Below are 17,466 nucleotides of genomic sequence, written 5' to 3'. Positions count from 1 at the left end.
TTCCTGTGTGACTCTGGAGAACACGGTAAGAACATGGTATCTATCTTCCTGTGTGACTCTGGAGAACACGGTAAGAACATGGTATCTATCTTCCTGTGTGACTCTGGAGAACATGGTAAGAACATGGTATCTATCTTCCTGTGTGACTCTGGAGAACACGGTAAGAACATGGTATCTATCTTCCTGTGTGACTCTGGAGAACACGGTAAGAACATGGTATCTATCTTCCTGTGTGACTCTGGAGAACACGGTAAGAACATGGTATCTATCTTCCTGTGTGACTCTGGAGAACACGGTAAGCACATGTCCCCATGACGTTGGCGTGTTCCTCTAAACGCTCCCCCCCCCCCGGTGGTACCGTTGTAGCAGGCCCAGTGCAGGGGCGTGTAGCCCTGGTTGTCGGTGAGGTGCGTCTGGGTGTGCGAGGCGCTGGTGTCTTGCAGCAGGATGCCCAGCGCCCCCACGCGCCCGCAGGCTGCCGCCAGGTGGAGCGGGGAGCGTCCCCGGCTGTCGCGGGCGCACACGCTGGCCCCGTGCTGGATCAGGGCCTCCACACACTCCTCCTGGCCCGTCACCGCCTGCAGGGAGGGGGAGGAGGACAGCAGCGTGAGCAGGGGTGTAAAGTAATAACCCTAACCCTCCACACACTCCTCCTGGCCCGTCACCGCCCCCTGCAGGGAGGGGGAGGGACAGCAGCGTGAGCAGGGGTGTAAAGTAATAACCCTAACCCTCCACACACTCCTCCTGGCCCGTCACCGCCTCCTGCAGGGGGGAGGAGGGACAGCAGTGCTGCTGAGTGACGACGGCAGAAGGGTTTCACTGTAATCGTGATGGGAAATCTTCATACCGTTAAAGGGGAACTCCAACATTTTGGGAAATTAGCTTATTTAACATCTTCCCTGGAGTTAGACAAGAAGATGCATACCTTTTTTGTCTCTGTGCATGCATTTTAGCTTTGGGAATAGACGCTCCGTTAGCATAGCTTAGCTTCATCACTGGAAGTGAGGCAGGACAGTAGCCTTACAGTGCCTTACAGTGTATTGCAAGGTCTGACATTGACCAAACTTGATATGCATGACCTTGGTGGGCTCTAGGTCAACTCCTGAAAAGGGGGTCAATGTCAGACTTTGCAATCAAAAGTTAGGGGGCGCACTGAAATTATGGCAAGGGTTATTAGCCCCCTAACTTTTGATTGCAAAGTCTGACATTGACCCCCTTTTCAGGAGTTGACCTAGAGCCCACCAAGGTCATGCATATCAAGTTTGGTCAATGTCAGACCTTGCAATTAAAATGCTACATTACAGTTTCATCAATAATGTAACAAATAATAACGTCGAGAGGTTTTAGCCGCAGGTCAGAGAGAGAGAGAGAGAGAGAGAGAGAGAGAGAGAGAGAGAGAGAGAGAGAGAGAGAGAGAGAGAGAGAGAGGTCTTACTCCACGGTGTAGAGCCGTCCTCCCCCAGCGGTCAGACGCCTCCACGCTGGCTCCTTTACTGAGCAGGGAGTAAACGCACTCTGTGTGTCCACTCAGCACCGCCAGCATCAGAGGACTCCTGGAACCACAAGAACACAAACACACAGCTTCTAGTCCCTTTCACAGAACATTTACAATGCTCCATTTGTCCTCCATGTTGGCAAGAGACAACGGTTGTTGCCGTTTGCAAAACGATCACTTGGCTTTCTGATCTCTCTCGACTTCTCCCAATAACAACACCCTGTCTGGTATCACCCTGGTATCACCCTGGTATCATCACCCTGGTATCCAATATCACTATCGGTGCATCCCTGTATAATTGAAGCTATATGGATCAATATACAGTGCGACAGTGGCGGGAAGGAGGTAGAGAGCAGTCGCCTGGTAATCCGGAGGTTCCCGGTTCGAATCCCGCTCCTCCCGGACAGCGTGTCGAAGTGTCCTTGAGCGAAGACACTTAACCCCTAACTGCTCCCGATGAGCAGGTCGGCACCTTGCGTGGTCGCCTCCGCCGTCGGTGTGTGTGTGTGTGAGTGAACGGGTAAAATGTGAGGAACAAATTGTAAAGCGCTTTGGATAAAAGCTGCTATAACAATGCAGTCCATTTACCAGCCCATTATATGCGACACACTATATTGATAAAATAACTATACACTGTGCTAATGAACAACTAAAGACAAATCAAGACATCCAACACATCACAATCTCCAACTTAAGCCGCTTTTCTTTACACACACACAGACACACACACACACAGACACACACACACACACACACACACACACAGACACCCACACACACACACACACACTCACTCACTGTTTGTTGGCGTCCTGGACGTCCACAGAGGTGTGCTGGTGGTTGTTGGTGATGACCAGGCGCAGACACTCCGGGTGGCCGTTCATGGCTGTTGGGAGGTGAACACACACAGTTAGAGAGACACACTCACTGTAACTGAGGGGTACAATTCCCTGACTGTATTAATAAGTATGGTATCATTAAACCACTACTGTCTTATGTACATTACTACTGGCCATACAGTACACAGGTATATGAGATGAACACCTCCACAATGACACTGTTCCACAACAAATATGGGTTAGAATAATATTTATTAGCAGCACGAAGATTATCTTACATTACTTGAGAATTAGAGTCGCGCTTGTAAGGCGAAGAATGTGCATGAATAGGTCAAGAGCGTAAGTCCATTAGAATATTACGCAGGAGATAATGAATACCACCTGTATCATAGGAATTATATCTATGGTACACTAGTAGGGCAGCGGGAGATACTAGTAGGGTCCCTCCGGTTGTAGGCCAGCAGGGGGGAGGAATGTTCGAATGCAAACTCTGGATCAACGGGGAATCAATAAGCTCCAGCTACGGGAGGCGGTACATTACTCCCTTGATCGGCAGACGAAAGCAGCAGCTATAATCCAAGTATGCGTGCAGCATAGGTGAAAGCCGGCCAGCCTCTCCTAGAGACGGGCTCGAGTGATGCTCCTCACGGGTAAATCCCACACAGCAGTGGGTGTAGACGATTCTCTCCTCCAGCAGCCACGGTACCAAAGCAATATAATAATCCAGCCGGAAAAGGCTCTGCATTCACCGGTGTAGATTCTCCGGTGCGCGGTACTTCACATTAACTAGGTCGAACTTGCCGTTATTCCACTAAGCTCTGACACTTTTACTGTCCTATTCGCACGCGGCTATAAGTGCTCTATTTAGATGCACGGTTGCTCACTTCACTTGGTCGTTGACTCGTGATGAAGGCTTTTACGTTTGAGGGTAACACGTTTCTAGGTTAACTTGACTTTAGGCTAAGTGCTGCTGTATCCACCTGCGACGTATTTATACGTACGGTGAATAATCTAGTACCAGCCTTATTTCTGTCTCGTATTCTTGCGCAGAACCGGGCATGTACAGGCATGTCTCAGCGGTGACTTTGAACTAGACATTGGGGGGTATGGCCGTGGCGCCTAGGGGATCGCTTCCAATAGGAGAACGAATATTATGGTCTGTCCTGTACCAGGTAAAGGGATATTCCGTGTATATGTACAAAGAATATACAAGGGATATCAAACGATATACAAATATTATACATGGGATCTCAGGCAATAAATATATATATTCGGTTTAATCTGACCCTTTGTAACACTCACGGTTAAAACTAGGGCTGGGAATCACCAGAGGCCTCACGATACGATATCATCACGATACTTGAGTCACGATACGCGATAGTATTGCGATTAAAAATATATTGCTCCTCCCCCTCTCTGAACACATGGTCTACATATAGCTCCTCCCCCTCTCTCTCTGAACACATGGCTCCTCCCCCTCTCTCTCTGAACACATGGCTCCTCCCCCTCTCTCTCTGAACACATGGCTCCTCCCCCTCTCTCTCTGAACACATGGCCCCTCCCCCTCTCTGAACACATGGCCCCCTCCCCCTCTCCCCCCACCTGCAGCGTGGATGGCGGTCCTCTTCTGGCTGTAGTCGCGGGCCATGGGCGAGGCCCCGTGGTGCAGCAGCAGGGACACGCACTCCTGGTGGCCCCGGGAGCAGGCGAGGCTCAGGGGGGTGCGGCCCTCGGGGCTCCTCACGTCCACCTCCAGCAGGGAGGACAGCAGCACCTCTAGCGCCCCACAGTGGCCGTGGTGAGCCTGGCGAGGGGAACAGTGGAGAGGGGAACAGGTTAGGTAACACACATACACACACACACACACACACACACACACACACACACACACACACACACAACAGGTTAGGTAACACACACACACACACACACACACACACACACACACACACACACACACACACACACACACCATTGATATCTTTCATTACAGCAACAAGGTCAGGGGGACTTATAGACAGACAGGTAGACAGACAGACAGGTAGAGAGACAGACAGACAGGTAGGCAGAGAGACAGACAGGTAGAGAGACAGACAGGCAGGTAGAGAGACAGACAGACAGGTAGAGAGACAGACAAGTAGGTAGAGAGACAGGCAGGTAGAGAGACAGACAGGTAGGTAGAGAGACCGACAGACAGGTAGGTAGAGAGACAGACAGGTAGAGAGACAGACAGGTAGGCAGATAGACAGACAGGTAGAGAGACAGACAGGTAGGTAGAGAGACAGACAGGTAGGTAGAGAGACAGACAGGTAGGCAGAGAGACAGACAGGTAGAGAGACAGGTAGGTAGGTAGAGAGACAGACAGGTAGGCAGAGAGACAGACAGGTAGAGCAACAGACAGGTAGGTAGAGAGACAGACAGGCAGGTAGAGAGACAGACAGGTAGAGAGACAGACAGACAGGTAGAGAGACAGACAGACAGACAGACAGGTAGAGAGACAGACAGGCAGATAGAGAGACAGACAGGCAGACAGACAGACAGGCAGACATACAGACAGACAGGCAGGCAGACAGACAGACAGACAGACAGACAGGCAGACAGACTCACAGCCAGACTCACAGCCAGGTGCAGAGGGCTGATGGGGGCGTGGCTTTCTGAGTCACCCATGATGTCGGTTCCCGACGTCTCCAACAGCTGACGGGGAGAGAAATGATCGAAATGATCGTGACAATATTGTCACAAGGAAAGATGAAATTACCTACCTGGGTTCCATCCTAGAGGCTAATCTTTCCTGTGACAAAATGGCATCCAATGTAATAAAAAAAGTCAATCAACGAACTCGATTCTTGTACCGGATCTCCTCCCTGGTAAACAAGAATACCCTGAAGACTCTGGCAGGAGCACTCATTCAAGGGTACTACGACTATGCTTGCACCTCATGGTACCAAAGCACCTCAAAGGCACTAAAAACCAAATTACAAACATCTCAAAACAAACTGGTCAGACTACTGCTTGACCTTACTCCTAGAACCCACCTCACCCCTGCACACTTTGACAACCTAGGATGGCTTAGAGTAGACGACAGAGTACAGCAACTTGCAATGGGCCTGGTCTACAAGATACACTACACGACCAAGGTACCCATGTACATGTCAAAATACTTCCCAAAGGTCAGTGAATACCACGATCACAACACCAGAGGGAGCTCCACAAATCATGTTAAACCCAGATTCGGCTCAAACAAGGGACTAAACACGTTTCGCAATTATGCCACAACAATGTGGAACGCCCTACCCAAAGCTGTAAAGGAATGTAAATCACTACCCACCTTCAAAAACACTCTCAAAGAACACCTACGGGAGACTGCAATTCAAAACTGGCCCCTACAAATGTCCTAACCCAGTTGTACAATAAAGACCAAGCATGGCTTTGTCAGTATTCCAATGTACAGCCCCACCCAACCCCACCCCACCCCACCTACCCAACCTCCTCCAATGTACAGTTTCCATGTCAAATGTATGTCAGTATTCCAATGTACAGTGTGTCCCCCCCCTACCCCCCCCCCCCCCCCCACCCCCAATGTACAGCCCCACCCCACCTACCCAGCCTCCCCCAATGCACAGTTTCTATGTCAAATGTATATACTCTTCTTCTGGATTTTTTTAGTATCACAAACAGTACTGTATTTGAAAATCTGGTATGTCATAAATGTATAGATGTAGCAGTACTGTCTATCTGTATGTCATGTGTGTCATATGATGAATTGAAAATGGGGGACCCTGATGGAAACAAGACGAAAGTCTTTCTCTGGTCTGCATCCTCTTAACAATTGTATGTATTGAGCTGTACTGTACTGTACCCATTCTGCAATCTGTTAATAAACTTTTCAATCAATCAATCAAAGTGATCATCAATCAGGTTCTCAAACGGAGTGACGAGGCAGATCCTGCACCGCAACCGAGTCATAATCTGGTACCGCATTCGGCCACCAGAGGGAGCTGCTGCCACGGAAGAAAGTGACCACAAGAAAAAACAAGCAGAGCAAAACAGTGAAGAGCAGTCTGATATACTCACCACATCAAGAGGGGTGTCGCTGGCCATCTGAGAGGAAACAAACAAACACACACAAGTTTACAAACACAAATACTATTACGTATAGTAAAAAAAGAAAGAAAGAAAGAAAGTTTGTAAAATAGGGTGGGGGAAACTGTTTAAATCTTTTAAAATGTCCATTTTCAGATCACCAATGGTTACCATGAAGGATTTTTTTTTTACTTGGCACTTTCGTCAAAATAGCTATTTCAATTGTGTTTATCAAACCCAAACGGGTGAATCCTAAAACGTTGTTTTTGCCACTGGGGACAGAAATCTCGCTCTGAAATGTAGCACGGCGTTGAGTTGTTGTCGCAGGAAGACAACACTGGAAGCTGTGGAGCGTGGGAGAGCTAACACTAATGTTACTGTGGAGCGTGGGAGAGCTAACACTAATGTTACTGTGGAGCGTGGGAGAGCTAACACTAATGTTACTGTGAAAAGCTTGTTATCCGAAAGATTAAAACAGCAGTTGGTGTTTGTTCATTTCCAAATCATGCCGCCCACTTCGCGTAGCACTCTCAGACTATTATTAATACGGACACATTGAAGACACTTTTCTCTCAAGAAATAGGATGTTCCATGAGCTGAGAGGACGGCTGCAGACAGAGTGGAGGTAATGTCATTATTACAAACGGTATCTGCCCGTTTTGACTGACCATACGCATTAAGCATCGGTTATATATCGCAGAGTATTGTTATTTCTGCCGCCACGCTGTTTAAGATGCGTTCGAGTTAGGGGGTGTAACGATTCAACCTCACAACGTTTCGATTGCGATTCTTCGGGCAACGATTCAATGCATCATGAAATCTCTTCATTTGACCACGATTCGATTCGAATAATTTTCTATAATTTTTTTTAGAAATGTTCTATCAGTTAGTTCCCCAAAAAATTTTGAATACACAAATGTGGCTGGGGGAACTGATTCACTCAGCATGAATGGACTATAGGTCAATAAAAACAATACACAAAGAAAAAACATAAAAAAAAAAGAAAAAAGAAAAAGAAAATATTTCGATTATAATCGATTCTAACATATTCAAATCGATGCATCAAATCGAACACATTAGAATCGATGCATCTCGATTAATCGATGCATCGTTACACCCCTAGTTGGAGTTATTAATGCGAGTACTGGATGTGGGGAGACGTAACTCCTCACTAGTAGTACGGTGGTTGTAGTTCTCTCACCAGCTCCAGACAGAGCGTGTGTCCGTGGGCCGAGGCGTAGTGAACGGGGCTGTATCCCTCCTTGTCTCTCACTCCTGGGTTAGCGTCGTTCCTCAACAGGTACTCCAGACACCTGACAAACCCACAGGAACCCGTCAGAAAACAGAGCAGGGGCGAGCACGACCAATGAGACGGCATAAACAACACACACACAGGCCATTAGCGAAGCAACTTGGCCGGGTATCTGGCTAACAGCCCGTTTAAAAACAAACCAATGGAACGCAAAAGGTCCCCCCCTTTGTGATTCCCAATCAAGTAACACTCAGGGCTAGATCCACAAAGAATGGATTGCACTGTGCTAGTTGCACCCTACTTACAATTCATTATAAATTGAAAATGGGGGACCCTGATGTAAACAAGACGAAAGTCTTTCTCTGGTCTGCATCCCCTTAACAATTGTGTGTATTGAGCCGTACTGTATTGTACCCATTCTGCAATCTGTTAATAATATTTACATTCAATCAATCAATCTGCGCTGTGATTGATTGAATGAAAATTTAATTTTGATCAATTGTAATGAACCAAATGAGAATATCAATGCATTTTTTTTTAATCTTTGACCAGACCTGAAAAATCTAAGCAAATTAATAGATGGAAGATGATTAAACAGAAAGTTTTGTAGATACAGTACTGAATTCTGCCATCTGGACACATGCTATTTGAAATATGATTATAGAATATAGAATATGAGGCATAAAATGGTTATGCGATTAAAATGCGATTAATTAGATTAATTAATTACAAATCATGTAATTAATTAGATACATTTTTTTAATCGCCTGACAGCACTAGTTTCAATCAATCAAATTTGATTGATTGAAGTCCCTAATGATCATTGATTTTTCCGCAGGACTGGTGACCTCAGCCACTCTCCACTCCTCATTGGAAATGAGGAGGTGGAGAGGGTTTCAAAATTTTAGTTTCTGGGTGTGACCATGTCTGATGACCTGTCCTGGGGGATCAACATCACCTCTGCTGTGGGGAAAGCACAGCAACGCCTCTTCTATCTGCGGAAGCTTAAAATGGGCTAAATTCCCACAGGGACTGATGGCTAACTTCTACCACTGTGCAGTAGAGAGTGTACTCACGTACAGACTACTGGTGGTGTGGTTCCCCAGCTGCACCAGGGCAGAGAAGGAGGCCCTCCACAGAGTGGTCAAGGCTGCGAGGAGGATCACTGGAGCTAGCCTCCCAGATATCTCCACAGTCTTCACCTCCCGCTGCCTACGTCGTGTGAATAACATCCTACAGGACCAGTACCACCCAGCACACCATCTTTTTCAACTGCTGCCCTCTGGTCGAAGGTATAGATCCATCCAGTCCGGAACTAGCAGACTGACCAACAGCCTCTATCCACGGGCTGTCAGGCTGCTCAACGATCATAAACTTGCCCCCCCCCCCTTGCACCACCCGTCCCCAACCCCCGGTGACATAACTCCCACTTCTACATTACAACAATAACTGTGAACCGGACTTGCATTGCTGCACTATACACTATTACATCCATTGCAAGCCAAGCCAACCCCCGCCCCCCCTCCTCCATCCATTAACTCACTGGACTGTCACTGTACTATTTATTTGCACTAGCACTATTGCACTTTGGACATTGATGTTATATTATTATTATTATTGAGGACATTGAGACATTGATATTATATTATTATTATTATTGATATTATTATTTTGCACATGCTATATTCAGTATGTTTGTATGCCAGTGGTGATGCTCCAAACTCAATTTCGTTGTACCAACAATGACAATAAAGATTATATTCTAATCTCGTTGTACGCGAGTAATAATGACAATAAAGTCTATTCTATTCCATTGCATCTTACTTGCCGTCCGTGTCGGCTGCGGCGGTGTAGTGCAGGGGGCTGCAGCCCCTCTGGTCCAGCTCGTTCACACCGGCCCCGGAGCCCACCAGGGCAAACACACACTGGTAGTTACAGTTAGCTGAGGCATAGTGGAGGGGGCTCCTGAGAGAGAGAGAGCGAGAGCGAGAGCGAGAGCGAGAGCGAGAGCGAGAGCGAGAGCGAGAGAGAGAGAGAGAGAGAGAGAGAGAGAGAGAGAGATGCAAACAAAGACACCAGTGGTTCATTATTGACCGATTGGACATTTTATTGCAGAATGGGTACAATTCGGCCTTACAAATAAATTTGATTTGATTCGATTTGAATACAGTATGGCTCAATACACACACAATTGTTAAGATATACAAATATACAGTACTGTTTAACAGAGATCCTAACAGAAACTATATACATTCGAGGGGGAGGAAACTGTACATTAGGAGGGGGTTGGGTGGGTGGGTGGGGTTTGGACATTTACGGGGGCCAGTTTCGAATTGCAGCCTCCCGTAGGTGCTCTTTGAGAGCGGTTTTGAAGGTGGGTAGGGATTCACATTATTTTACGGCTGTCGTTAGGGCGTTCCACATTGTTGTGGCATAATTGCGAAACGTGTTTAGTCCCTTGTTTGAGCCGAATCTGGGTTGAACATGATTTGTGGAGCTCCCTCTGGTGTTGTGGTCGACACAGTCCACCATAGATGCAAACCTGTTGGACTGGCCCAGCCCCCACGGCGGGGACGACGCCCTACCTTGCCCAGTCTTCCGAGTAAGGCCCACGAGACCCCCTCGCCACCTATCCAGTGCCCGAGTGGCCGTAGGGGCCTTGAGGTTTTCCCCACAGAGGCGCCGGCCTCTACAGGGGTCAGGCGGAGCCGTTATGGCAGAGTTCTCCACCCTCCTGTTCATTGACTTCTTTTGTTATGATGAATTCTGGGGGGACGTATGTAGTGGGTGCTATGGACATAATTAACCATTGTATTGTGTTGATGTATTGATGGGGCACTGTCGCTTTAAGGAGGTGGGTTTTGGGGTTGGGCTTGGAGAAGACGTGCTGGTGGAATGTCATTGATAAAATGTTTGGGTACTAGGAGCTGTCCGAGGCTAGCACAGCATAGATCCGACAGCTGTCACTTGTGCTAAAAAGATAATAAATGACACACGGCTTTGTGTTGTCGCAAGATAGAAATTGTGCGTTTCTTCTTTTCCGACGATTTCTACACTACAATACATAAATACAATAAAAATCTTGCAAAATGTGTGATCTGACAACAGTTTAGACCTCACCTTCCAAAGTGGTCTTTCCTGTTGAAGTCTGCTCCTGTGTTCAAGAGCAGGTTCAGACACTCCAGGTTCCTGGATGGATACAGATACAGAACAATATCCACTTTTTCTTATTCTCTGCATTACTTTTATTCTGTATTTTACTGCTGTGAAGCACTTTGCACTGCAATTCTTGTATAAAGGGTGCTATACAAATAACGTTTATTATTATTATTATACATAGTTATAGTTAATTATAATATACAATATAGGTACAAATCCAGCAGATAATCAAGGAATTATCCAGAGCTTCACTCTTAACACAATTATACATTTCATACAGACAGAGAGAAGGATAGAGAGAGGAGAGAGAGAGAGAGAGAGAAAGAAGGGAGAGAGAGAGGGAGAGAGAGAAGGGAGAGAGAGAGAAGGGAGAGAGAGAGAGAGAGAGAGAGAGAGAGAGGATAACAACAAAGAGGAGGTTGTGGATCAGGGTCTAGATATTGACAACGTTCTCCAAGTAAACGGGACAGTGTTGCCCACTGGGTCCAAAAAGAGCTCTGGTCGCTGTATTTTGATGTCGTCGTCAAGGAGACTTGGACTTTACACCCACGCGCTGACACACAGGGGCTGTTGTACTCTGTGTGTGTGTGTGTGTGTGTGTGTGTGTGTGTGTGTGTGTGTGTGTGTGTGTGTGTGCGTGCGTGCGTGCGTGCGTGCGTGTCTGTCTCTGTGTGTGTGTGTGACCTTAACTGCGACAGCTTGCTCACTGCTTATCTGATTTGGCTCACACTGGGTGGACAGGCTGACATTCAGCGGCAGACAGACCTGCGTTACTGAGTGTTAGAGGTTTCCTACTGAAGGACACTGCAGGTGGGAGGTTCACGCAAAGTCTACGTAGGACTACTAGATATTTTAGTTTACTAGTTTACCAAAACCGGCACGGACCACAACATATGATATATATCATGCCAGTTAGGGCACCTTGTGTATACTGCACGTTGTGTATACTGCACCTTGTGTTTACTGCACCTAGTGTATACTGCACCTTGTGTATACTGCACCTAGTGTATACTGCACCTTGTGTGTACTGCACCTTGTGTGTACTGCACCTAGTGTATACTGCACCTAGTGTATACTGCACCTAGTGTATACTGCACCTAGTGTATACTGCACCTTGTGTATACTGCACCTTGTGTATACTGCACCTTGTGTATACTGTACCTAGTGTATACTGCACCTAGTGTATACTGCACCTTGTGTATACTGCACCTTGTGTATACTGCACCTTGTGTATACTGTACCTTGTGTATACTGTACCTTGTGTATACTGCACCTTGTGTATAGTGCACCTTGTGTATACTGCACCTTGTGTATAGTGTACCTTGTGTATACTGCACCTTGTGTATAGTGCACCTTGTGTATACTGCACCTTGTGTATACTGCACCTTGTGTATACTGCACCTTGTGTATACTGCACCTAGTGTATACTGCACCTAGTGTATACTGCACATTGTGTGTATTGCACATTGTGTGTGCTGCACCTAGTGTATACTGTACCTTGTGTATACTGCACCTTGTGTATACTGCACCTAGTGTATACTGCACCTAGTGTATACTGTACCTTGTGTATACTGCACATTGTGTATACTGCACCTTGTGTATAGTGCACCTAGTGTATAGTGCACCTTGTGTATACTGCACCTAGTGTATACTGCACCTTGTGTATACTGCACATTGTGTATACTGCACCTTGTCTATACTGCACCTTGTCTATACTGCACCTTGTGTATACTGCACCTTGTGTATACTGCACCTTGTGTATAGTGCACCTAGTGTATACTGCACCTTGTGTATACTGCACCTAGTGTATACTGCACCTTGTGTATAGTGCACCTTGTGTATACTGTACCTTGTGTATACTGCACCTAGTGTATACTGCACCTTGTGTATACTGCACCTTGTGTATACTGTACCTAGTGTATACTGTACCTTGTGTATACTGCACCTTGTGTATACTGCACCTAGTGTATACTGCACCTTGTGTATACTGCACCTTGTGTATAGTGCACCTAGTGTATACTGCACCTTGTGTATACTGCACCTTGTGTATACTGTACCTAGTGTATACTGCACCTTGTGTATACTGCACCTTGTGTATAGTGCACCTAGTGTATAGTGCACCTTGTGTATACTGTACCTTGTGTATACTGCACCTAGTGTATAATGTACCTAGTGTATACTGCACCTTGTGTATACTGTACCTTGTGTATACTGCACCTTGTGTATAGTGCACCTAGTGTATACTGCACCTTGTGTATACTGCACCTTGTGTATACTGCACCTTGTGTATACTGCACCTTGTGTATACTGCACCTAGTGTATACTGCACCTTGTGTATACTGCACCTAGTGTATACTGCACCTAGTGTATACTGCACCTAGTGTATACTGCACCTAGTGTATACTGCACATTGTGTATACTGCACATTGTGTGTACTGCACCTTGTGTATACTGCACCTTGTGTATAGTGCACCTAGTGTATACTGCACCTTGTGTATACTGCACCTAGTGTGTACTGCACCTTGTGTATACTGCACCTTGTGTATACTGCACCTTGTGTATACTGCACCTTGTGTATACTGCACCTTGTGTATAGTGCACATTGTGTATACTGCACCTTGTGTATACTGCACCTTGTGTATAGTGCACGTTGTGTATACTGCACCTTGTGTGTACTGAACCTTGTGTATACTGTACATTGTGTGTACTGCACCTTGTGCACCTTGTGTATACTGTATACCTTTACTCTTACTCACAGTATATATATATTCAGATTCAAATTCTTCATTGCCTGTATTTATTGAGAGTAACATATAATAGGGCTACAGACCCTCATCTGCACCTTTGTTTACAACAATATTTTTATATCAACACTTTGATCGCCATGGTTCAAATTCATAATTTACCATCCCTAGCCAGCTCTATTTGTCTATGGAGAAGTTCCCCTTCTTTGCAGGGCTATAACTTTTTAAATTCTATTGCTAAATTGCCATTATTATGGCCCATTCAATGTCCTATATCCATTGTTCAGGGTGTAGCAACGATATAATTTTTCATTCACATATTCATACTAAAATATGGTCTAAAGTATAAGTATGTTTTTATCGTTTTCTGCAGCTTTCTCCAGAACTTGATTTATAGCTCCAAATGCATTATATTGATGATCAAATACAGTTTGGTAGCGATCGTTGCCAGATGAAAAATTTCAACTGGACGTGGTTCTAGAAGTTACTACGTATCATCTGATATTGACCGGATGGGCGAGGGGGCGTTTATAATTCCATGGGCAACGTTATACCAATCGTCTAGTGTGGGTCATATGGTCATCAGAGCAGTTTATATGGAATACGTTAGAAAATAACGCTGGATCTTACCGTATGTTCCTCGCGCCGTTGGGGGATGAGCGTGGAGTAGACAGTTTTCGATTATGGGATGTTGATCCTGATGAACCATTTCCAGGTTGTATAATACTATATACGTCCAAATAACGTTGTTTATTGAGTTAGGGCGAGCGATTGATTATCCAGTGTGTTGAGATGGGGTCCGGCTACCGATCGCGAGTGCCCGGACGGATTATGGATGAGCACTTCCTGTTTGGCGCGCCCCTCCCTCTTGGCCGATCTGCCGATCGGCCACCGGATGGCGCTCTTGAACCGTTAGACAGTTGAGTGGAGCTCACCAGTACATCTCATGACTCCGGAGGAGAAATATGATTTCGATCACAGATTTTTGAATTATTGATATCAAAGACGAGTTACGGCGTCATCGGCAGAATGAGCATGGCTAGGAATGACGTCTAAACACGTCATCGGCGATTAAAGTGTTAAGAGTTAATTATATTGTTTATTTTTCTCATATTTTTATAATCAGGTCAAATTTGTATTGCCTGTATTTATGTCATTCTTCTATTACCCTGCCCAGACCTGTACCTCCCCTCTCCCCCAGACCTGTACCTCCCCTCTCCCCCAGACCTGTACCTCCCCTCTCCCCCAGACCTGTACCTCCCCTCTCCCCCAGACCTGCACCTCCCCTCTCCCCCAGACCTGTACCTCCCCTCTCCCCCAGACCTGTACCTCCCCTCTCCCCCAGACCTGTACCTCCCCTCCCCCCCAGACCTGTACCTCCCCCCTCCCCCAGACCTGTACCTCCCCTCTCCCCCAGACCAGACCTGTACCTCCCCTCTCCCCCAGACCTGTACCTCCCCTCCCCCCCAGACCTGTACCTCCCCTCTCCCCCAGACCTGTACCTCCCCTCCCCCCCAGACCTGCACCTCCCCTCTCCCCCAGACATGCACCTCCCCTCTCCCCTCCCCCCCAGACCTGTACCTCCCCTCTCCCCCAGACCTGTACCTCCCCTCCCCCCAGACCTGTACCTCCCCTCTCCCCCAGACCTGTACCTCCCCTCTCCCCCAGACCTGCACCTCCCCTCTCCCCCAGACCTGCACCTCCCCTCTCCCCCAGACCTGCACCTCCCCTCTCCCCCAGACCTGTACCTCCCCTCTCCCCCAGACCTGTACCTCCCCTCTCCCCCAGACCTGTACCTCCCCTCTCCCCCAGACCTGCACCTCCCCTCTCCCCCAGACCTGCACCTCCCCTCTCCCCCAGACCTGTACCTCCCCTCTCCCCCAGACCTGCACCTCCCCTCTCCCCCAGACCTGTACCTGCCCTCTCCCCCAGACCTGCACCTCCCCTCTCCCCCAGACCTGTACCTGCCCTCTCCCCCAGACCTGCACCTCCCCTCTCCCCCAGACCTGTACCTCCCCTCTCCCCCAGACCTGTACCTCCCCTCTCCCCCAGACCTGCACCTCCCCCCTCCCCCAGACCTGTACCTCCCCTCTCCCCCAGACCTGCACCTCCCCTCTCCCCCAGACCTGCACCTCCCCTCTCCCCCAGACCTGTACCTCCCCTCTCCCCCAGACCTGCACCTCCCCTCTCCCCCAGACCTGTACCTCCCCTCCCCCCCAGACCTGCACCTCCCCTCTCCCCCAGACCTGCACCTCCCCTCTCCCCCAGACCTGCACCTCCCCTCTCCCCCAGACCTGTACCTCCCCTCCCCCCCAGACCTGTACCTCCCCTCCCCCCCAGACCTGTACCTCCCCTCTCCCCCAGACCTGCACCTCCCCTCTCCCCCAGACCTGCACCTCCCCTCTCCCCCAGACCTGTACCTCCCCTCCCCCCCAGACCTGTACCTCCCCTCTCCCCAAGCCGCTACGACAGCAAAAGACTCCACGGCTGACTTACCCTCCGGCTGCTGCCGCATGTAGGCAGGTCCTTCCAAAGTCATCAGGGGTGTCTATGTCGAAGCCTGAGCAAATGTGCAACAAACGGGTCATTTATACGTCAAGGTGAAATATCAGACGACATTGAATTTACATTTTTTTTAAAGACTGGTGCCAGACTGTGTGAGTGTGTGTGTGCGTGAGTGTGTGTGTGTGTGCGTGTGCGTGTGCGTGTGCGTGTGCGTGAGTGTGTGTGAGTGTGTGTGAGACTGAGTGTACCCGAGGACAGCAGCTTCTTGCAGCAGTCGGAGAAGCCCCGGAGAGCAGCCAGGTGCAGGGGGAACATGCCGTGGACACCTCTCCTGCAGAGAGAGACACGATTAGAGGAAGAATATACAACAGTATAGGGCTGTACCGAACATAGATATCTATAGAACAATAGATAGCTTAAGGCGGAGTCACCAGCGTCACTGAACCGCCGCCATCTTGCTCCAGTCAGCCTTGAGTGAGAGTGAGTGAGCTACACAGACAAAAATACTCATAACTCGCTGAAATATTGACGGATTTACAAACGGGTTGGTTTGCTATAAACATCAAAGATGTAGTTATGATACTGCATACTTATTAAAAAAAAATTAAAGATGTTTTTTTTTTTACAAACCGCTTGAATCATAGCCAGGTTAATAATGCTTGTAATAAACCAAACCGTTTGTAAATCCGTCAATATTTCAGCGAGTTATGAGTATTTTTGTCTGTGCAGCTCACTCACTCTCACTCAAGGCTGACTGGAGGCAGGTGGCGGCGGTTCAGTGATGTCGCTCTCCATTGGCCGGCAGCGCGGGCAAGCTATCTAGTGTTCTATACCGTATATATCTATGGTACCGAATGCTTCGAAGCTTCGATCATAATGTTGACATTCGAATTCTAAATCAACATTCGATTTTTTCTTTTTTTCTATATATATATATATATATATATATATATATATATCTTTTTTTGTATTTGTCTATTCATTCTGTTTAAACCAATTAGGGTTTTTTTCTTCACAGTTGCAGTTAAAGATTAGGCTACACACTAATATTATAATATTATACTATAAGACGTCACCATTACACTTTCGTACCAACCGTGAGCCCTTATTGGATTATTTATGTTGACGAACCTGATGAGTTATATTCAAGAAAGTTGATTTAATAAAAAATAAAAAAAATTATAATCATTTAATCAGATTAATCACTTTATTCAAATTGAGGATTTAGTTTGACTACATTAGAAGGGTATAGAAGGGTAACTCTAAGCCTAACTAACCTTACTGTCATGCACTTGTCCTAATAAACTAACCTACACTGTAGCACGTAACACTTTGATAAACATTGTTACTCAGCTGATAAGAGTTGTACCCTTCCTGCTGTCTTGTCGT

General features: G+C 47.2%; 1 protein-coding gene across 1 annotated transcript in view; it reads right to left on the bottom strand.

Moving 5' to 3' along the window:
- Positions 1–358: 358 nt before the first annotated feature.
- Positions 359–17,466, bottom strand: part of LOC311248291 (serine/threonine-protein phosphatase 6 regulatory ankyrin repeat subunit A-like) — a gene marked incomplete at both ends in the record, with an annotated part of 20,241 nt that continues 3,133 nt past the window's right edge. The window contains 11 exons of the mRNA XM_084339199.1: positions 359–578; positions 1,436–1,553; positions 2,294–2,381; positions 3,937–4,138; positions 4,942–5,028; positions 6,409–6,435; positions 7,619–7,730; positions 9,494–9,634; positions 10,790–10,858; positions 16,069–16,132; positions 16,326–16,408. Of these exons, the coding sequence (XP_084195325.1) occupies positions 359–578; positions 1,436–1,553; positions 2,294–2,381; positions 3,937–4,138; positions 4,942–5,028; positions 6,409–6,435; positions 7,619–7,730; positions 9,494–9,634; positions 10,790–10,858; positions 16,069–16,132; positions 16,326–16,408 (1,211 nt within the window). The remainder of the gene's footprint in view (positions 579–1,435; positions 1,554–2,293; positions 2,382–3,936; positions 4,139–4,941; positions 5,029–6,408; positions 6,436–7,618; positions 7,731–9,493; positions 9,635–10,789; positions 10,859–16,068; positions 16,133–16,325; positions 16,409–17,466) is intronic.

Source organism: Notolepis coatsorum, assembly GCF_963971535.1.
Source record: "Notolepis coatsorum genome assembly, contig: SCAFFOLD_2529, whole genome shotgun sequence".
NCBI lineage: Eukaryota > Metazoa > Chordata > Actinopteri > Aulopiformes > Paralepididae > Notolepis > Notolepis coatsorum.
Note: the sequence above shows the minus strand (reverse complement) of the source record. Positions and strands in the feature narration are given on the sequence as shown.